Raw genomic sequence first — 22851 nt, 5'->3', positions numbered from 1 at the left:
GTTGTACAGAAGTCACGGATATGCTCAGATAGGAACCCCTGTTCAAAACCAAACTTTATGAGTCTATCTAGTTGTGTTTTGTATGTAGCGGTGGGGTCAGTAGTTAATGATGTGTATGTATCCGTGTCAGCCAACTGATCCAGGATGTCTGCTCTATAATCACTGTAATTTAGCAGGACAATGGCCCCGCCCTTGTCGGCGGGCCTAATTACAATGGAGGAGTCAGCCTGGAGATTTTGGATGGCCTTTTGTTCATCCCTAGATAAGTTATATTTCCACATAGTTTCCATTCTTTCTATATCAAGACCTTAGGAAACTAATCTGAGGAAAGTTTTAGTACTGGGGCTGCTGTTGGCAGGTTCAAATGAGCTTGGGAGCTTGCACTTGAGCTCTACCTGAGTTTTCACACTTGTGGATTCTTTGTTCTGAAAAAATTCCCTGATCTTGAGAGATCTGTTAAGTTTGTACAAATCTAATTTTAAGTCAAATTCGGATACAGCTACACTAGGCACGAATGATAATCCTCTATTTAGTACTTTGCACTCACTCTCAGTGAGGATGTGCGTGCTTAAATTAATAATTATGTCCTCTGTCGTGGACGTCTGGGGGGCCTGTGTCTGATGCCCCGCCCTCCTAATATGGGGTCTATAGTGCCTCCCCCTCCCCGTGATCGTGTAGTCACCCCTAAAAAATGAGTCGGAGTGGAGTGTTGTCTAGAGTCATGTTGAGTAAGATGATTACGCTGTCTAAATGAACTAGGTGATGAAAAGGATACACCAGATGGGTTCCTCTCAGTATCAGTGGAATCACCAACACTGGTGTCTATGGTTTCAAATTGCACTCGTCTAGTTCTCTGTCTCCTCCTAGGTTGAATACCTGTTGTAGAAGTGAGCCATTTGTAAACTCTACCCTGCTCATAGTCATTGTTAACAGTCTCTAACTTCCTATTTTTGAATGTGATCAATTCACTTTGATATTTATCAATTTGTGTCTTAATCTTAGATATCCAATTTTCCTGGGGGTCACTAGTGAGTGTATTGTTGTGCATTGTTTCAAAAGTATGTATCTCCACCCTCAATTTACTCAAAATAACCGTGACCTCCTCTATAACTAAAAGTATCAGATCTAGAGAGCATTTATTTAATATAAAACACCATTTTTTTCTAAATTCTGGGTTGTCACGACCAATAGTTGGTATATTATGGACTCTGAATCCCCTTGGGATGTGGCCTGTCCTATAATAATCTGACAGATAGCTCCCATGTAATGCTAGGTCAACCTCTCTTTTTTTCAATTTTAGTAAATTATAATATAGATTAACTGGGGTCTCACCGACTGTTTTGGAGATGGGTGCAAAAAGGATCCGATTGGCATCGTCAGACCTGGTGGTTTGAATACCACACCTGATTTCAAGAATCTTCTGTGACCCATGTCTAGTGTGCTACATACCTTGAGTATAATTTGAGTGGGGCAATGTGGCTCTGTGTTTGGACTGTGCTGTACCTCTCCCTTCATTGGGTGAGATTTGCATAGTTCTCACAGAACTGTGAATTTGGATCCTTTTTGGTTCTATATTCTACAGTGGAAGCCTGGCCAACTCTTATGAGTTACTCTATCTATCGCACTGAATATTACAGCTAATGTTCGGGGGTCCCAACATCTATCACATTATGGGACTCTCCATAAATTATATATATATATATGTCTGCATTCTTTGTAGAGTACCATCTTACAATGTGTCTTTGCTCTTACCCCAATAGGATTCAGATCCTAGGGTAATATATACACATCTTGCTTAGTTAGGCAAAATAATGGGGTCTGCAATGTAATCATAGATTGTTGAAAAAACAGGTCATGTGAGCAACATGTTTAATGACCACTTCCCTCAGTATATATCCACGTTCTCAGATTTGTGGCCAGTTAATCTGGCTAGCACTTTAATAGCATTTAAAGACAAGTATATTGTCATCTTTAGCACTATGTTATAGCCCAATTATGTTTTTAATATCTAATTTTATTATTATTTTTATTGTTTGAATGCCTGTTATTTCACTATGGGGATTAATAATCCTGGGTGGTAACTGCTCTGTTTTATTCTGTGGTGCAAAAAGTCTAACATATCCAAGTACATTGTATGGATTTCTCCTTTATTTATATGAGCACATCTAGTACACTGCTAGGGACTTATTCCACTGAAGCACTATAATGAATATGGGTATCCATGACAGCGGTTGCCATGGTAACAAAATAACACACAACAATAGTTTACACGGTAGTATTTACCACACTATTATTGTTTGCCATACACATTTATTCAATTCTTTGAGTGTTATAAGTCACAACACTGTTCTGGCTATAGTCAGTTTTGATGACAATTTGTTTTATTATTGACATGAATACATTGGCGAAAACCGGAAGTGACGTCATTGAACTTCCGGTTTTGGCACTAACCGTGGAACGCAATTTGCGTTCCACTGCTGAAATTTTTTGGCGCACTTTGGAGTAATGAGGTTTGTGTTTGTTCACTTGTTATTAAACACTATAAAAGGCTTGATTTATTGCACAGTTGTATGCTGATGAAGGGGTGCTAAACCCCGAAAATGTTCCATTAAAATTATTGAAAAAGACCTGTGAGTGCATCTCTTGTTACTTTAAGGAATTGTATTCTTGCACCCAGGCTGCTGACCAAAGGTGGGTTAAACTGGTAGTTGTTTAATAATATATATATATATATATATATATATATATATATATATATATATATTTCTCTCTCTATATCTCTCTCTCTCTCTCTATATATATATATATATATATATATATATCTATATCTCTCTCTCTCTATATCTCTCATTTATTTATCAAGCCATCAACTTACTTGCATTCAACGGCACCAATACGCTCGCTTAAGATCGCCTAAATTCTCTGCCGCGGACCTGAATACGTTCTCCAAAATTATCAAAAAAGCTGTCAAAAAGCTGCGCACCATGTACGGGGCCGATGAGTAGCGGACTGTTGTTAACTAACAGTCATCGATCTCGCTGCTCTTCGGCTTTATCCCAGCTTTATTGGTACCCTGTCACTAAACACCCACACTATACTATACTGTTTACCCTCTATACCACCGCTCCCGGAGCCCACCGCAACTCTAATAAATGTATTAACCCCTAAACCGCCGCTCACGGACCCCGCCGCAACTAAATAAAGTGTTTAACCCCTAAACCGCTAACTATTTAATAACTTCCTAGTTAAAATAAATACAAATATACCTGTAAAAGAAAACCTAACCTAAGTTACAATTACACCTAACACTACACTATAATTGGACAGGGTTGGTTGTGTGGGTGGTGGGTTTTAATGTTGGGGGGGTTGTAATTTTTTTTTTTTACAGGTAAAAGAGCTGATTACTTTGGGGCAATGCCCTGCAAAAGGCCCTTTTAAGGGTTATTTGTAATTTAGTGTAGGGTAGGGCTTTTTTATTTTGGGGGGGCTTTTTAATTTTGTTAGGGGGATTAGATTAGGTGAAATTAGTTTAAAAATCTTGTAATTTGTTTATTATTTTCTGTAATTTAGTGTTTGTTTTTTTGTACTTTAGATAATTTTATTTAATTGTATTTAGTTTAGGGAATTAATTTAATTATAGTGTAGTGTTAGGTGTAATTGTAACTTAGGTTAGGTTTTATTTTACAGGTATATTTGTATTTATTTTAACTAGGAAATTATTAAATAGTTCATAACTATTTAATAACTATTGTACCTAGTGAAAATAAATACAAACTTGACTGTAAAATAAAAATAAACCCTAAGATAGCTACAATGTAACTATTAGTTATATTGTAGCTAGCTTAGGGTTTATTTTATAGGTAAGGATTTAGTTTTAAATAGGAATAATTTATTTAAGGAATATTTATTTAGATTTATTTAAATTATATTTAAGTTAGTGGGTGTTAGGGTTAGACTTAGGGGTTAATAAATTTAATATAGTGGCGGCGGTGTAGGGGGCGGCAGATTAGGGGTTAAAAAATATAATGTAGGTGGCGGCGGTGTAGGGGGGGCCAGATTAGGGGTTAATAAGTATAATGTAGGTGGTGGCGGCGGCGTAGGGGGGGCAGATTAGGGGTCAATAAATATAATGTAGGTGGCGGCGGTGTAGGGGGGCAGATTAGGGGTTAATAAGTATAATGTAGGTGGCGGCAGTGTCGGGGGAAGCAGATTAGAGGTTAATAAGTATAATGTAGGTGGCAGCGGTGGCGGGCGGCAGATTAGGGGTGTTTAGACTCGGGGTACATGTTAGGGTGTTAGGTGTAAACGTTCCCATAGGAATCAATGGGATATCGGGCAGCAGCGAACATAAGCTTTCGCTGCTTTCAGACTCCTATTGATTCCTATGGCATCCGCCGCCTCCAGGGCGGTGGATTGAAAACCAAGTACGCTGGGCCGGAATAGTGGCGAGCATACCTGGTAGAAAATTGATAACTAGCAAAAGTAGTCAGATTGTGCAGAATTTGCATTCGGAAGATCTGTAATGATGTAAGCATCGATCTGTGTCGGACTGAGTCCGGCGGATCGTATGTTACGTCACAAAATTCTACTTTTGCCGGTCTGTAGGGTTTGATAACTAAGGGGAATCAGGCTTGCCACAAATACGCTGCGGAATTACAGCGTATTTGCGGTTGACGGCTATCTCTCTCTCTAATATATATATATATATATATATATATATATATATATACATACATACATACATACATATATACACACACACATATAAACACACATTATATATATATATATGTGTGTGTACAAATTTATTTTTATATATATATATATATATATATATATATATATACCGTATATATATGTATTTACAGACATATATACACATATGAACACAAATACATATGTACACAGATATACACATACATAAGTGCATTGGAACCCTTTGCAGTCAAGTAGATGAAAACATAAAATCATATTTATGCAATATTAATTTTTAATAAAGTCTTAAACTATTTATTATTTAAATGGGACATGACTTAGCCAAACAGAGGAGGAAAGGGATTTGGGAGTAGTAATAGATAACAAGCTTAAGATGGGTGCACAATGCAGGGCAGCGGCTACAAGGGCTAATAAGATACTAGCATGTATTAAAAGAGGCATTGATTCAAGGGAAGAAAGCATAATTCTGTCACTATATAAATCCCTGGTAAGACCTCACCTTGAGTATGGAGTGCAGTTCTGGGGACTGATCGCAAAAAAATATATTGCAGAACTAGAAAAAATTCAGAGAAGGGCCACAAAGCTAACAAGGGGAATGGAGAATTTAAGCTATGAGGAGAGGCTAGCCAAACTGGGTCTGTTTTCTTTAGAAAAAAGGTGCTTGAGAGGTGACATGATTACTTTATATAAATATATTCAAGGCCTATATACAGAGATGGCAGAAGCTCTGTTTATTCCAAGAAAATTGTTTGTAACAAGAGGTCACAATTTAAGGTTGGAGGAAAGGAGATTTAATCTCCTGCAACAGAAAAGTTTTTTCACTGTAAGAGCAATAACATTGTGGAACTCATTACTAGAGGAGGTAGAGAATGGCACCCTCGATTAGGACACAGATGGACGGACGGAGCCACGAGTGCTTCCGGGACCAAGTTAAGGACACTTCCGGTGACACGCATGGAGCTGTCTACAAGCTGATCCCTTGATAAGTCACACACGGAGGTTTTTTCTACCACATAACATTGGACTTCTATTAAGAGGTTTTGCTGCCGATGATGGTCCATTTTCTTTTACGGCATTCCTGTTTCGTTGTGTCCAAAGAGGGTAAGATCGCTATTTGCATTGTTACAACTATATATTTCTCCAGCACTTTTTCATGCCAAGCTTGTACCGCACCATTCCTAATAATCATTAATTAACTAGGGGTGAAGACAGTATGTGTAGCAAAAAGACTGTACTAGTATACAATATTGAGAAAAGTAGAAAAGCAGCAGCACCTTGTTAATGCAAAAAACTTCCTTTATTGGTTTAACATCATGGCAGACAGGAGAAACAACGTTTCGGTCACAAGCTGACCTTAATCATGTTCTAAATAACATCATAACTGCTCACACTTTATACCCTTAGTAAGAGGGGAGGGGCTCAGTTACCTGATTCAGGTGTACTCAAATACATTCCTAAACTATATACTCCCTCTAGTGGTTGTTAGCAGAGAGATCATTCTTCTTTAACCCTCAAAGACCTGAAAATACATACAATCTCAATTAAAAACAATATATAACACACATATATACAATTAAAATTAAACTTAAGACTAGCAATACGTTCAAAAATTGCAAATTCACAAATCTACATATATTGTTTAGTGTAAGTATATAACCCACATGGTACTATTATACAATTATAAGAGAGACTCGTACATTACAAGGTTACCCCCCAGTCTATTTCTTTATTCATTCCTACAGGAGCCATAGATTGTAGGGTGTATATCCAGAAAGTTTCCCTGGTTTTCAACAACTTAACCCTATCACCACCTCGCCTAGGTCTTTTAATATGTTCAATGATTTGAAACCTAAGTTGCGAGATTGAATGGCCAGCCTGGAGAAAATGACTAGATACTGGGGCTTCAAGATTCTTTGTACGAATATTAGATTTGTGTTCGTTTATACGATCCCTGGCCCTGCGTGTTGATTCCCCTATATAGATCTTGGAACAGGGGCATTTAATCAGATATATAATAAAATCTGTATTGCATGTATGAAATCCAGAAATCTTATATCTCTTTCCCGTTAGGGGGTGTAGAAATATCTCTCCTTTGATCATGCTGTTGCAGTTGCAACATCCTAAACAAGGATAGCAACCCATCCGAGGATTACCAATGTGTGTCTGCCTCAGACCCTTCTCTGGGCCAATGTCAGCCTTGACCAAAGTATCCCTAATATTCCTACACCTCCTATACGCTGGCATGGGGGGCTCTTGAAATTCCTTGATATGCTTATTTAGATCTTTTATCACCGGCCAATGTTTCCTAATGATACCATTTATTTTGTTACTAAGTGGGTTAAACTCAGTAACAAATACAAGTCTCTCATTTTTCTGAAATTTCCTATTTACATTAATTCCCTTAGGAACCAACTCCCTCTTTGTTACCTCTACCTCTTTGATTTGTCTATCAATAAGGGATTTTGGAAACCCCTCTTGAGAAAACAATTGCCCATTTCTTTGAGTCTACAGGTCATCTTATCCTCATCAGAGACTATCCTCTGATGAGGATAAGATGACCTGTAGACTCAAAGAAATTGGCAATTGTTTTCTCAAGAGGGGTTTTCCAAAATCCCTTATTGATAGACAAATCAAAGAGGTAGAGGTAACAAAGAGGGAGTTGGTTCCTAAGGGAATTAATGTAAATAGGAAATTTCAGAAAAATGAGAGACTTTTATTTGTTACTGAGTTTAACCCACTTAGTAACAAAATAAATGGTATCATTAGGAAACATTGGCCGGTGATAAAAGATCTAAATAAGCATATCAAGGAATTTTAAGAGCCCCCATGCCAGCGTATAGGAGGTGTAGGAATATTAGGGATACTTTGGTCAAGGCTGACATTGGCCCAGAGAAGGGTCTGAGGCAGACACACATTGGTAATCCTCGGATGGGTTGCTATCCTTGTTTAGGATGTTGCAACTGCAACAGCATGATCAAAGGAGAGATATTTCTACACCCCCTAACGGGAAAGAGATATAAGATTTCTGGATTTCATACATGCAATACAGATTTTATTATATATCTGATTAAATGCCCCTGTTCCAAGATCTATATAGGGGAATCAACACGCAGGGCCAGGGATCGTATAAACGAACACAAATCTAATATTCGTACAAAGAATCTTGAAGCCCCAGTATCTAGTCATTTTCTCCAGGCTGGCCATTCAATCTCGCAACTTAGGTTTCAAATCATTGAACATATTAAAAGACCTAGGCGAGGTGGTGATAGGGTTAAGTTGTTGAAAACCAGGGAAACTTTCTGGATATATACCCTACAATCTATGGCTCCTGTAGGAATGAATAAAGAAATAGACTGGGGGGTAACCTTGTAATGTACGAGTCTCTCTTATAATTGTATAATAGTACCATGTGGGTTATATACTTACACTAAACAATATATGTAGATTTGTGAATTTGCAATTTTTGAACATATTGCTAGTCTTAAGTTTAATTTTAATTGTATATATGTGTGTTATATATTGTTTTTAATTGAGATTGTATGTATTTTCAGGTCTTTGAGGGTTAAAGAAGAATGATCTCTCTGCTAACAACCACTAGAGGGAGTATATAGTTTAGGAATGTATTTGAGTACACCTGAATCAGGTAACTGAGCCCCTCCCCTCTTACTAAGGGTATAAAGTGTGAGCAGTTATGATGTTATTTAGAACATGATTAAGGTCAGCTTGTGACCGAAACGTTGTTTCTCCTGTCTGCCATGATGTTAAACCAATAAAGGAAGTTTTTTGCATTAACAAGGTGCTGCTGCTTTTCTACTTTTCTGGATTATACAAGGGACTATTGCAGGGTCCCTACAGCGTGCACCTACTTGCCTGGGTACTAGTGCTGGGCCTCTACATTGAATACTAGTATACAATATTGCCTAGTTTTTTTTAGGGGGAGCCTTGGAGTGGTTTGTGAGGACTTTGTTGTTTCTTTTGGATTTAGTTAATCCTAATTCCATTTCCCCACTGTCCGCCTCTCAAGTCACTGGGAATCACTGAGACAGCATCACAGTATATACATCTATTTTGTTTATATCTGTTTGTTTGTTGGTCTATATATACGCAGAAGCATGGAAAACGTAATTCCATTTTCCCTCAGAGCTATATCTGATTTGGATCAATCCAGACCGTCTTTAAGTGAACTATTTTCCTGCAAATCACGAAAGGTTACTATCACTGATGTTTTTTTGAAATTGGAAACTCTCCTTATTAAGGAGTACAAAACTTGGTGGGACAATAATCTCATGGAAAAATATCTAAGTATGGACATGATCCCCAGGGGTCTGCGAATAGTTACATTTCCAACCTTCTTGGTTACTGACAAAATATTTATAGAGAGGTGGAATGCTGCTTTAACAGATTGCTTTGTGAAATTAATGAATATGCTTATTATACATAGAAAAGAGCAATTAGAGCAACTACGCAGTGAAATCACCACACTTCAAGAAGACTTGAATCAGTTCTTGACCCATAAGGACTATACCAAATTTGACGGCATTTTGAAGGGGACTGTTATCTCTGTAAAAGAGGACATTGATGCTACTAAAAATTGACAGGGATCTTTTGGATTATAAAAATAATATGGTGTATCTCTGGTCAAATATTACAAAAAAGTCCAGGAGATTTAATAATAAGAAAAATCAAAAAACACAAGGGAAACCTATTTCTTTTTCAGATACAGAAGCTTCCTCCACAGTGGAAGAGAGTATTAAATCTACCATACTTCAACAGGTACCAGAAGATCATACTCAAGACAGGAATGTAATTCCAGCAGATACCAATTCAGAGGTACATGGTACTGTTACAATAATACCAGAAACCCCATACCCTCACATTCCATCAGATAATGTTAGCGATCAAAATAGGCCTAAACAGGTCAATATTAGACACATAGCGCCAACATTTGAGATTACCCATGTGGACAGAGACACTACAGTTTATACACATACATCAGATATTGTCAATCAAGCAGTTACCACACAGGTTTTTCCCAAGGAACAAAGAACAAAAGGCATAGGCTTAGAAAAAGAAAAAAGGAGGGGCAAACGCATTTCAACAAACAGAAAAGAAGTATGGGCTGAGGGAGAACCGTCAGAAAAACAAGTACAAAGCTACACAGTAATTAATGCATCTTCACATCAATTGACTGAAGAACAGAAACAAGGTTAAGGGTTTGTGCCTGCCGACGATGTCAATGTTTTTGAAATTGATGTTAATAAATTTGTACGCAAACTAACATTAAAAAAGTTTTTGTCTCAGTAGAACACATTGTCTTCCCCCCTTTCTTCAACAGATAATAGCCACATGTCATGCCCCCTTGAAATTTCACCACTACATTTTACATTTGATGAGGTGCATGATTATATGTCACTATTAGAACTGGAATTGGAATCTAGTAAAGCCCAACAAGGAGTCATTAGCTATCATGCAGGTTTTTAGCCTCCCTCTATTTTTTATTCAACTAAAAGTAGGGGTAATGTTTTGGATATTTTCCATAAAAGAGTGGAATTGGACTTACAGAACCTGCATGACAGCTTAAAGACTACCAAAAAGGTACAGATTTTGACACTAATGCAAAAGTCTTTACAGGCTGACCAAGGTATCATCATAAAACAAGTCAACAAGGGCGGTAATTTGCTGGTACTAAACAGGGAAGACTATATTAAAGAGGCTTATCGCCAACTTAATGATATTGAAGTCTACCAAAAATTAAGTAGGAATCCGACCTTGGATTTTAAGAGACTCATATGACCTTCTGAATGATGGTAGGGAGGCGGGGTATTTCGATGATGATACTTTAGATTACTTTTACATTAGGGATCCCATCATACCAATGTTCCACCATCTCCCGAAGGTCAACAAGTCTCTAGATTTTTTTAAGGGCAGACCAATTGTATCAGGTATAGGTTCCCTTTTAGAAAGGTTGTCAGCCTGGATAGACAGTATTCTCCAGCCTCTTGTTCAACTTGTACCAAGTTTCCTTAAAGACACCAAACATCTGTTGAATCTGCTGAATAAACAAGACTGGTCCCAAAACTGTAAATGGCTTAATATAGATGTTGTCGGATTATATTCAGCCATCCCTCATGATTTGGGCTTACAGTCCATAAGATTTTTTCTGGACAAATTCAGCAATTATTCGGCAGATTTCACAGACTATATTGTTTAACATTATTGGGTTTCTACTCAATCATAATTATTTTCCTCTTTAAAAATGAATTCTTTCTCCAGAAACGTGGAACATCGATGGGGGCCACATTTGCCCCCTCATACGCCAACCTTTATATGGGTTGGTCGGAGCTGTTCCACGTTTATGAACAACAGAATTCTTTTCGACAACACGTTAAATTTTTTTGACGATATATCAATAATTTACTTTTCATATGGACAGGCTCAGTCAGAGAAGCTGATGATTTTGTTGCATCACTCAATATCAATGAGTGTGGTCTGGAATTCACAATTTTTTGTGATCCTCTTAAGGTGCCATATCTTTACCTTACATTGAAAGGTAATTTATGCAACACCACCATCAATACCGAACTCTACTACAAGCCGATTAATACCCTGTTACATGCAAAGAGCCTGCATCCTAAGTGTACAGGTTTTGGCATGATGAAAGGAGAATTCATCAAGCTTAAACGTAATTGTTCAAGTAAAGATACGTTTTTGTCGAAAAGTGTTTTGCTCCAACAAAAATTCATTGATAGAGGGTATGATGTGACTGTGATTGAAAAGGCTAAACTACAAGTACAGAGTCTAGATAGATACCTTCTTTTGAAAGACAAACCAGGAACTAGAAAGAGTGTCACTCAGGATGGTAAAATAATTTTTAGCACCAAGTTCAGTAGACAATATGATGATATTGTCAAAATAGTCAAATGAAATCTTCCTATACTTATGGGACATGAAATACTCAATCCCATAGTAAAACGAGGTTTCCGTTTTGTCTCTCGACGCAATCAAACTCTGGGAAATCGCTTATCTCCCAGCATGGTCCGCAATTCACATTCACAAAGCAGTTGGCTCACGTCTAAAGGTCATTGTAGATGTAGGAAATCCAACTGCAAAGTCTGTGGACATTCACTGGTAACTAAGCAGTTTCAATCTTGCGTCTCGCAGAGAATTTACATTGTAGAACACTGTTCAAATTGTAGAGCCAAATATGTAATTTATTTGGTCACGTCAGTCTTGTAACCTCCAAAATGTAGGAATGACAGGATTAGGGAACACTTAAATGACATTTCTTCTATTACTCCCTGCTCAGCTTTAGCAGAACACTTTATAGTCAAACATGACTGTGAGGTTCATACTTTCAAATGGCTCGTTATAGAGCAGATCCGCCGCCCTTTAAGAGGGGGTAATCTAGATGCCATCCTTTCAAAGAGGGAGGCTTCCTGGATATTTACACTAAGAACAAGAGTACCCCTAGGTTGCAACATTGATTCTGATATTATCAATGTTTAGACCTAGAACTTATTCAACCAGTTTGTTTAGTTTAAGGTGTTCTCCTCTGTTTACAAAACGGTCTGATAGTCATTATACTTGTTTAATATTCCCAATTTCCCTTTCCTCTTAATTCTTTATTGAACATCGAGTTGATCATTTACAACTATAAGTTATTACGCATCTGGCTACTGTATGTACTGTTTTTTTCAGTTTATCCAACATAGCTGTTATGTACAATATATTTTTAATTTATAATTTATATGATTAACCTTTTTGTTGTTTTTTGTTTCTTTACATATTTGACTTGGGTGCCTGTCCCTAGGAAATGAGACTTTGCATGCCATATTATATACCCCTTGGTATTAGGGGGACTGTCATGAGAACTAATTTTTTCATAAGTTAGCAATATTTATTTGGTATTATAGCCATTTTTTGCTTCTCTGGAGTCTCATGATTATCTCCCCTTCCAATAAGAGGGTAATAAGGCTCATCATCATAATTTTTATGATTTGTTTCACTTCCTTGAACTTGCTCTTTTGTCTAAATGAGTAAAAGAATCGCTGATAACGATAAAAACAATGAATATGCAAACCTTTTCAAAATTTGCTTTATTAAAGGTTTATAACATTATCCTTGTTGTTTAAGTAATATATATGTACATATTGCACTTTTTATGTTCTTATAATGTTCATGTACATCAGCCACTGTTAATATGGGATTTTGAATTTGTGCCTGTGTCCACCTAATTAAGGTTCATTAAGGGTTAATGTTTTAGGGGAAGGTCCCTTAGTTTGCTGTTAACAATCATTCCATCAATGGCTTATCCAATCAGTTATACCCTTAGGGTATATACATGTCTAGCTATATGATACATTTAGGTCACGGGTGAAGGTGTGAGCCGAAAGGTGTCTGACCATCACTCTACATGTAGATTTTTTTTACTTTGTTTTATTTTTACATGCTTGACCAACAATAAAGATGTTATTTTTCTCATTTATACCCGTGATCCGCTTTTTCTTACATATTCAGTGAATGGCAATACCCTAGGGAGCCCACCCAAGAACCGGGGGTTTTGGACACACCCACAATATATTTGTCAGGCTGTCATTCACTCCGGTCCCAAGTAATGAATCATGACGCTTTTTGGACTGTGGCATCTGGGGTCCAGGAGCTTTCCAACCACACCCTGGAAGTGCCGCCGCTCCCCCGGGATTACCCCAAAACCGCAACCTAGGTACTGTGGGGGCTCTATGTGACTGTGGCTCCTACGGAGGCACCGGACTGTCTGGAGGGGCGGGAATGGCGGGAGATCTTGGGATCAGATAAAGCTCTGAATGTGTATATAAGCTCTGTGGTTTTCCCAATAAATTCTGTTTGTGTTTCACCTTAACACTGGTCTTGTCTGGTTATTAGGGTGGGCTACTTGCTATAATAAAAAAACAGGGGAAAAGAGGTATGCTCCCTTCTAATATAATGAAATGTAATCCTAAAATAAGGTGCAACCTAGAAAAATTATTTATGTACAAATGAGAAGAAGCTCCAAGCCACAAGGAGGTGGAGCAAAACGCGCATGAGGACGCATTGGTGTGTCGCTGTGAGTCTGTGCTGGAGATCCCCCTCATCCTTCTGACCCTCTGTGGCTCTATCACCTACACAAATTAGAAGACTTGCATGACGAACTGTATTTGCCTTTAAGACCTGTGGCGCTGGAGGTAGCTCTGGCAGTGGTCTGCCTGTACACTTGCACTCTCTTTCTCCTTTGGCTCCGTAATATATGGGTTATCTACTGCCTTTGGTGAGGGTTTGAAGTGTGTCTTACACTTTGACGTATACAACCGGGTTGACTGCTACTATCATTGAAGGACTTTATCTGCACTATCATGCTTAAAAGCATAACTTCTTTGCCGCTTGGTACAGCAATACTATTGTGGTGCACCACAGACCCTAATATATACAACCGGATGTATTACTAGACCTTTTTTATGATGGGGTACCCTGCATTTTCTCTTTTTCTTTTTTTAACATATGTGATATTTTCAATTATTAAATATATATTTTTGTATGCAAACTTTTCTAGCTTTTGTTTTTCTTTATTTTATTGATTATTTGATTTGATATAGTGTGCTGTATACCTAGACTTTACAACCCACTCACTTGGTGTAGTTTGATTATAGCAAGTATTTTTTTATGTACAAATTAGAGAGAAAGCACTTTCCAGCTATACAGCTCCAGGCTCCAGGGAGGAAGCAGGACCTTTTGGCGGAGCTACCCAGTTGGGGTAGCTGCTGTCTGTCACATAGGCTGGCAGCAGTGGGATCTGCTGCTTCCACACGTTTCCTGCTGACAGAGAAAAAGCACCACAGTAGCCTGCAACCATGGAAGCCGAGTTCCTATGGAGATTGCAAGAGGCGCTGGTCCAGCTGGATGGTCCTGGTTCTGCACAGGACGAGCTGGGATGGAGGGACATTATCCGCCGGCAACTCTGGAGAGAGGCTTTTAAACAGGAGCAGCATTATCATGCTTAGGAATAGTACTGGCTCCAGCTGGACTTACGAGTGCCTTTCCTGGATGAGCAGCCCAGGGAGGAATGGCTATCTGAATTAGATGGACTGGTCCAGACTGAGATCATGCTGGATGATAGCTACAGGGCCTCCGATGGTACACTATGCAAGTGCGGCCATGGCTGGAGGATGACCTCCCCACATAGGGCTTTGGCAGCCCTGGATTGCTATTTGAAAAGCTGACAGAGGACCCAGACTTTGGGAGTGAGGCGGAGTGGAGACCGGATGGACATTAGTGAGTACCAAGATAGACTTCTGAATCTCTCGGGGGTACCCTGGCTACAATCCGATCTGGATTTTTTAAGTGTCCAGGAATGGGAGCTGGAAGTAGCCTACAAAAAGCTGCTAGACTTGGCTCAGCAGCCCGTTGAGGCTCCCTTTGCCTGGGACTATCAGGTGGTAACAGCCGAAAGCTATGAAGGCCAGGCTAAAGTGTCGGCAATCGGGACAATTAACATTGCGCTCTACCCCCCTCTACCCGCAGCTACGGAAGAAGAGCTCCTATGCCGCATGCAGCAGATACTGGCCCATCTTGATGAACCAGTTTCTGCAAAAGGCGAGATGTGATGGAAGGGTTCATCTACCCAGCAGCTGGTCGAGGGTTTGGGGTATGGAGGAGTTCATCTACCCAGCAGCTGGTCGAGGGTTTGGGGGATGGAGAAATTGTCTCATCCCCCAAACGGCAGAGCTATTCCCAGGGAGAGGAGGTAGCTCACCTCTCTCCCCAGCAGCAGAATGTAGAGGATGTAGCTGACCTCTCTCCCCAGTGGTGGAGCCCGTTTCCGGGAGAAGAGACAGCCGGACTATCTCGCCAGTGGCAGAGCCATTCCCAGGGAGTGGAGATAACCAACCTTTCTCCCCAGCGGCAGAGTCATTTCCGGGGAGAGGTCGCCGACCTCTCTCTCCAGCGACAGAATGATTTCCAGGGAGAAGAGACAGCCGGTCTCTTCCCCATCGGCAGAGTGGTTTCCTGGGAGAGGAGGTAGCTGCCCTTTCCCCAGCAACGGAACCCGTTCCAGGGAGAGGAGACAGCAGGTCTCTCTCCCCCGCGGCAGAGCCATTCCCAGGGAGCAGAGTTAGCCGACCTCTCTCCCCAGCGGCTGTAACAAGTGTGTAACAATATGCACAGGTTATTGTAGGATTGGAATAAATACTGATAGAATAATTCCTATTCCTATTTCAGAATGACACTTTATATGTCGTGCAGGTTTCCTTTCCTGTAAAACATTTAATAAAGCGTATGTTTTAAGAACCACAACTGTAGAAATAAGTTACTCTTAGATAAAAATATATTGTGTGTGGTAGATATCATACTTCAACAACTGTTAAGAGAGAACAGTGTGAAGTTGGATATCTTCCTTAATTTAGGTATGCTTCTCAAAGTAATCTATAGCTGATGGGCGCAGCATACACAGCAGATTACTTAAAAGATAGACTTACCAATTCTAAGAATAATGAGGAACAAAATATAGTAAGCTTACTGTGTTTCAGTTGAAAGGAAAGTCAGGAATGGTTCAGAACTAAGTTGCACAAAAGTCCCAGAGTTCACACTGCGGTATAAGGTAGTAATAAGTTTTAAATAACAATAATAAGGTACCTTATGTGGAGTTAAATGCAGCAGAAGAGCTAGCTTACAGGACTCACCCGGTCTGAAGTAAACAGAATGGTGTGTGACGTCACAGCACAAGGTTGCAGCAGAAAGTAGCATGGAAACCCCTGAAGTGAACAGAGGATCTGTCTAGGACTGACAGCTGGAGATTGCTAACGAGGTCAGCAAGAGTGAGGCTCAGGTTACAGGCTCCAAGGAGGAAAATACCAAGCACTGTGAGGTAACCAGAATGAGTTTAAATAGGGTAAGGCAAATAACAGTCTTAAAGGCACAGTAAACAATAGTAAGTTGTTATATCCTGAAAGGAGAGACAATTATATGACAGCGGCAGAACCTGTTCCCGGGAGAGGAGACAGCCGGTCTCTCTCCCCAGCAGCAGAGCCATTTCTAGGGAGCAGAGGTAGCTGACCTTTCTCCCCAGCAGCAGAACCCGTGGTTTCCTGGGAGAGGAGGTAGCCTCCCTCTTACCAGCAGTGGAACCCGTTCCAGGGAGAGGAGACAGCCGGTCTCTCTCCTCAGCGACAGAGCCATTCCCAGGTAGTGGAGGTAGCCCACCTCTCTCCCCAGCAGCCGAATGATTTCCAGGAAGAGGAGGTAGCCGACCTCTCTCCCCAGCAGCATAACCTGTTCCCGGGAGAGAAGACAGCCGGTCTCTCTCCCCAGCGGCAGAACAGCTCCCAGGGAGAGCAGGTAGCTGACCTCTCTCCCCAGCAGCAGAACCCACTTCAGGGAGAGGAGATGGCCGATCCCTCTACCCAATAGCTTGGCGTGATCCAGGGAGAGGAGGTCAGCATCCTTACCCCCCAGTGGCAGTGGCCAACCGCTAAAATGGAAGAGTTTGGTGCTTAGCCATCCAACTAACTCAGGTCCCTACCAGTGGGAGAAATGTAACAGAAGCCTCCGTTACTTTTGGAGAGGACTGCAGGCCAGCCTCCCACCGACTATGGACTCTGGAACTTGAGAGGATTCTGTTTTTTTGGGGAGGCGGGTGCCCCGGGGATATGTGGAGGGCTTTTGCCCTGGAGTTGGGGTTGCCCTGTTTTCCCAAGATCCCGGAGACTCTGGGAGGTGGAGGACCCTGGTGCAGAGTTGGAGTTCCTGTGGCTGTGGAGGTGACCGAGGATGCCCCCGGCATCACCACAGCAGAAGGGCTGGAGCCGAGCCCTGAGAGGGAGATTGCTCGCTGCCCTCCACACCACTGGATTATACTGGAGAAGAGGTAGAAACTGTAAAGACGGAGTATGTTCCTGTGGTCCTGGAGGAGGCTGAGGTGGTCCCCTTTATCAACTCAGAGGAAGAGCTGGCAGCAGGGCAGAACGCCTCTGCCCACTCCTATTATACATCCCAGAGCCAGGGAGAGACAGCCCTGGAATAGTAGCTGTGCTCCATCCAGCAGTGATGCTGGCAACCGGGCAGGTGGATGCTGATCACTGCCCTTCCCCCATCCAAGAGGATTTTCTAGTGGGGGTGATTGCGATTACAGTCTCCAACTATGAACCCCAGGATTGCTGGGCAGTCGGCCCAGGTCCCCAACCTTGTGCTGCAGCAGCCCTGCTACCCTGCCTTTCCCCCCAGCGGCTGGCCCGATTGCAGTGAGAAGGGGCAATTGGCCCCTCTCTCCAGCGGAAGATGCCTTTCATGGGAAAGTCAGGAGTCCCCTATGTGAGTGTTGATTGTGGGAGGGCAAATGTTCTGGGGCCTGAATTGGAAACCTGTTTTGTGTTTTGGGGAACTGAGTGACGGAACTTAGCCTTATGTGGATATCCCTGTGCCCCGGGTGCAGGGGATGAATCCCAACAGGGAGTAACAGTGGTGCCATGAACCCGGGGGGGGGGGTGACCTCACCTGGCATCCTAAAATGGGAGTAACTCACAGGACAGCCCCAGGCCAACATGTGTGTGGATCTAGCCGGGTCTGCCGGACTTTTAAAGGGGGAGCACTGTCACGGATACCAGGCTGCCAAGGCTACCCCCACCCCCCTACTACCTGACTCCCTTTCATGACTTACGGGATCTCCCAAACCCTTCCTGTTTCATGTTTTAGTGTTTGCACCTTCTCATGGAAGAGCTGATCCCTTCCCACCTGACCCCTCTCTGGCTGGCCGGGCTCTTGAAACTACTGGCCTGGCCGGACTACCCCAGATGCCCGCTAACCTTTACCCCAGGTTGCTCCAGCGGTCCTGTGTCCCAGAGCTCCGCTCTTTTGGGGATTTGTTGTGCCTTTGGTGGACAAGGGCTGGGGTGATTGCCGAGGGGGAGCCCATCCGGGAACCGCGGGTTTTGGACACCCCCACCTCAATATATTTGCCAGACTGTCACTCTGGTCCCAAGAAACGGATCATGCCGCTTTTTGGACTGTGGCATCTGGGGACCAGGAACATTCCAACCACACCCTGGAAGTGCCGCCGCTCCCCACGGGATCACCCCGAAACCGCGACTTAGGTACTGTGGAGGCACCAGACTGTCTGGAGGGGCGGGAATGGCGGGAGATCTTGGGATCAGATAAGGCTCTCAATGTGTATATAAGCTGTGTGGTTTTCCCAATAAAGTCTGTTCGTGTTTCACCTTAATACTGGTCTTGTCTGGTTATTAGGGTGGGCTACTTGCTATAATCACTTTCCAGCTATACAGCTACAGGCTCCGGGGAGGAAGCAGGACCTTTTAGCGGAGCAACCCTGTCGGGGGTAGCCAGTGTCTGTCACAAATACGTTAACGCATTTGCGGTATTCGAAGTTTGACTTTTTGAGCAAATCAGGTTATTGCTCCTGTGCAAACTTTTTACTTTCAACACTAACTAGCACGAGCACGTAGTTTACTTTTAGTGAAGTTAACGAGTGAGCGCAAAATACAGCTCCACTCGTAATCTAGCATTATGATAGCAAATCTATGGGTCTATCAAAATCATATAGAAAAACATCATTTTTGTTTCAACATAAAATCACCTTTAAAGTTTATGAAGATTTTTGTACATCAATCATTTGATAAGGTTTTCTACGAGATTGTGATCGACCCCTAGATAAGTCCAGAAGTGTGCATTATTATATATATATATATATATATATATATATATATATATATATATATATATATATATATATATATATAAAGATCCAATAATCACACTCTCTGGGTTTAAAACATAGCAACCTTTAATGTGTGATGTTTCAAGGCATTCACCCGTTCCTGAAGGAAGGGGTGAATGCCCTATCTGAGGAACTGTGAGTAGATTTCCTGGGGTTAGTGTTAGGTTTTTTTTTGGGGTGTTTTTTTTTTTTTTAGATTATGTTTTTGATGGGAAGTAAAAGAGCCGAATGCTCTTTTACGGGCAATGTCCATACTAATGTCCCTTTAGGCGCAATGGGTGGTTTAGGATTTTTTTTAGACTTTTAGGGGGGAACTTTGTAATTTTTTTTAGGTAAAAGAGCGGTTTAACTTAGGGCAAAGCCCTTTTAAGAGCTATTGGTAGTTTATTGTTAGGTTAGGGGGTGATTTATTTTGGGGGGCTTTTTATAGGGGTATTAGATTAGGTGTAATTTTTATTATTTTGGATAATTTCATTTTTTATTTTTTGTAATCAGTGTTTTTTTATTTTTCATAATTTTAGCGTGTTTTTTGTAATGTTAGATTTTTTTAATTTCTTAGTAGTATTAGGTTTATTTCAATTTGTTAATTAGGTTTTTTATTTTTTCGTAGTGTTAAGTTTTCTAATCATATAATTTAGGATTTTTAATTGGTAATTTATTTTATTTTATTAGAATAGTTATATTAGCTTTTTTTATTTCACAGGTAAGTTTTTATTTATTTTAAGATGGTTATATTGTAACTTAATTTAAAGTTAGGGGGGTGTTAGGTTTAGGGGTTAATAGGTTTAGTTTATTAGTTACGGTGTGGGGGCTGGAGGTTTAGGGGATAATATGTTATAGTGTTGGCAATGTGGGGGGCGGCGGCTTAGGGGTTAATAGGTTTATTATAGTAGTAGCAATGTGGGTAGGCGGCGGATTAGGGGTTAATAGGTTTATTAGTTGCAATGTGGGGGGCTGGTGGTTTAAGGGTTAAAGGTTTATTTAGTGTCAGCGATGTTGGGGAGCAGCAGATTAGGGGTTAATAACTTTATTTAGTGTCAGCGATGTTGGGTAGCGGCGGATTAGAGGTATTTAGACTAGGGGTTTATGTTAGGTTTTAACGTAATTTTCTTTTCCCCATAGACATCAATTGGGTTGCGTTACGGCAATTTGCCATTCCGCGATCGCAGGTGTTAGTTTTTTTTTCTAACACTCTCTCTCCATTGATGTCCATTGGTTTTCAGTAACTTGTAATGGCAGCGCTATGGAAAATGCAATACCGCTAATTTTTTTGCGTTATTTACGCACGCAGTATAGCGCAAAACTTGTTACCTTGGTGAAAGTTACTTTTATTTTTCTTCCCACTGTGTCATGTGACTGCCATCAGCCAATAACAAAATGCATATATTCTGTGAATCTTGCACATGCTATGAAGAAGCTGGTGTTTCAGAACGTATGCAGTGAATTGAATAATCTGAACCATGAACGTTTCATTTTGACTTTACTCTCCCTCTAAACAGCTGGTTCAGACAATGTGCAGCATGTAACATAGAACACTCAATGAAGACTTGTGCTACTTTTGCTGTGATCCCAGTGTAAAAGTTAGGAGTGAATTAAAGAGACATTAATGTCAAACTTACCAGACATAGGGGTCAATTACAATCATTTAGAAGAATTTATCTTGTCATTTTTCTACAAAATTCAACATGAAGTAAATGGATTTTGTAGATAAATCATTTGATCAGCTTTTCTAAAGCAATATATAGTGCTCTAGATCACTGGTTTACAAACCTCCCTAACAGGCCTGAGACTATGCTGGAGCACATGTGAATATTACCTGTTCTCATCCAAGGTAATCTTGAAACCATGGCCTGTTGGGGAGGCCTTAGAACGAAAAACCTATCAAATAATTTATCTACCAAAATCCCCATAGACTTTAATAGTGTTTTTCTGTTGATAATCATTAGATACGTTTTTCTAAAGGATTGTGATCAACCCCATACTTATTCCTTAAAAACTGCACATAGCGCATAAAATAACTAATGCAGGATAATGAATATATATAGAAAATGTAGCATTTTACCGTAAAATAATTCTGTTTTTAACATTACTAATATGACATGTTGATTTAAAATTTTACTGTCACCTCCAATTTTTTATTAAAGGCACATTAAACTTAGATATTAATGTAACATTAACCTTGTGACACCTGCAAAAAAATTAAGCATTTTAAAGATTTAACCCCAAAAACATAACTTCTGCTCCTTGCAATTCTCTTCTGCTCCTGTTTTTGCTCCTGTTTTTTTCAAAGCTGTATCATGGGTGCTGTGTCTAACCCGCGCAGGGTAAAGCATGGAAGCGTGCTACATTTAGCCCAAAGGTGCGATCGAGTGCAGACAGCGTCCCCATGACGCACTTTGAAAAAAACAGAGGCGCAGAATAGTACAGTGAGGAATGGAAGTTATATTTTGGGGTTTATATCTTTAAAATGCCTCATTTTTTTACAAGTGTTGCAAGGTTATTGTTACATAATTCTGCACATAGTGCATTAATATCTATGTTTATTGTACCTTTGACAAAACAGAATACTATTACATCTCCTGAATTTAAAACAAACATTTACATGAAAAAGCATTACTGGTGTAATGTAATTATAAAAGCTGGACATGCTTACCCTGTGACCTGATTTGGTAGATAGGGATTGGTTGAAGCAGGTATATGAGCAGAGACTGATGATAATTTTTGAGATCTGTCCATTTCTAAGTAAAGAAAAGCCCACAAATGTAACCAACATAACATTTCAGTACTAAATAATAATTAAAAAAAAATAAGACAAAACTTTTCTAAACATTCAATTTTACATTTTAAAAGATGCTGTGACTTACATTCTTTAAAAAAAAAAATATGACACCCAAATGTTGAAGCACTTGAAAGTGCTGCAGCATAGCTGTAAAAATCTGTCTAAAAATATCACCTGAACATCTCCATGTAAGAAGGGTTATTTTACCTCAACATTCCCTCGGCAGCCGCATCCCATTGTAAAGGGACTCTAAAGCAGCCAGTCAGGATGCTAGTCCCAGGATAGGTAAGGGAGCATGCATCTGGCATTTGAAGGCACAGTCATGCTATTTCCCTTCTCAGTTAAAGGAAGTTTGCTATGAAATCTCGCAAGATTTCAATGAAATCTGAAATCTCACAAAATTAAAGTAAAACAAAGTGGGACATCAGCATTGATGTTGATTGGCTGTTTTTTCCCCAACATGCAGCTAACAGTAGTTGAAGGATTACTGTTCACAAAGCACTTACTCTGGTGAGCTGAAGACATTTTGAAGTAAAATATCTTTCTTTTTTACTCAGATGTTCAAGTGATATTTTCTTTTTGGCTTTTTACAGTTAAGCTGCATCAGTTTCAAAAG

At 40.3% G+C, this 22851-nt stretch overlaps 1 protein-coding gene across 1 annotated transcript in view; it reads right to left on the bottom strand.

The window, feature by feature from the left end:
* The window catches only part of CFAP92 (cilia and flagella associated protein 92 (putative)), a 207551-nt gene that overhangs the window by 174663 nt on the left and 10037 nt on the right, over positions 1-22851 (bottom strand). The window contains exon 5 of the mRNA XM_053689398.1: positions 22110-22194. Coding sequence (XP_053545373.1) covers positions 22110-22194 — 85 coding nt within the window. The remainder of the gene's footprint in view (positions 1-22109; positions 22195-22851) is intronic.

Source organism: Bombina bombina, chromosome 7 (genome assembly GCF_027579735.1).
Source record: "Bombina bombina isolate aBomBom1 chromosome 7, aBomBom1.pri, whole genome shotgun sequence".
NCBI classification, from domain to species: Eukaryota; Metazoa; Chordata; class Amphibia; order Anura; family Bombinatoridae; genus Bombina; species Bombina bombina.
Note: the sequence above shows the minus strand (reverse complement) of the source record. Positions and strands in the feature narration are given on the sequence as shown.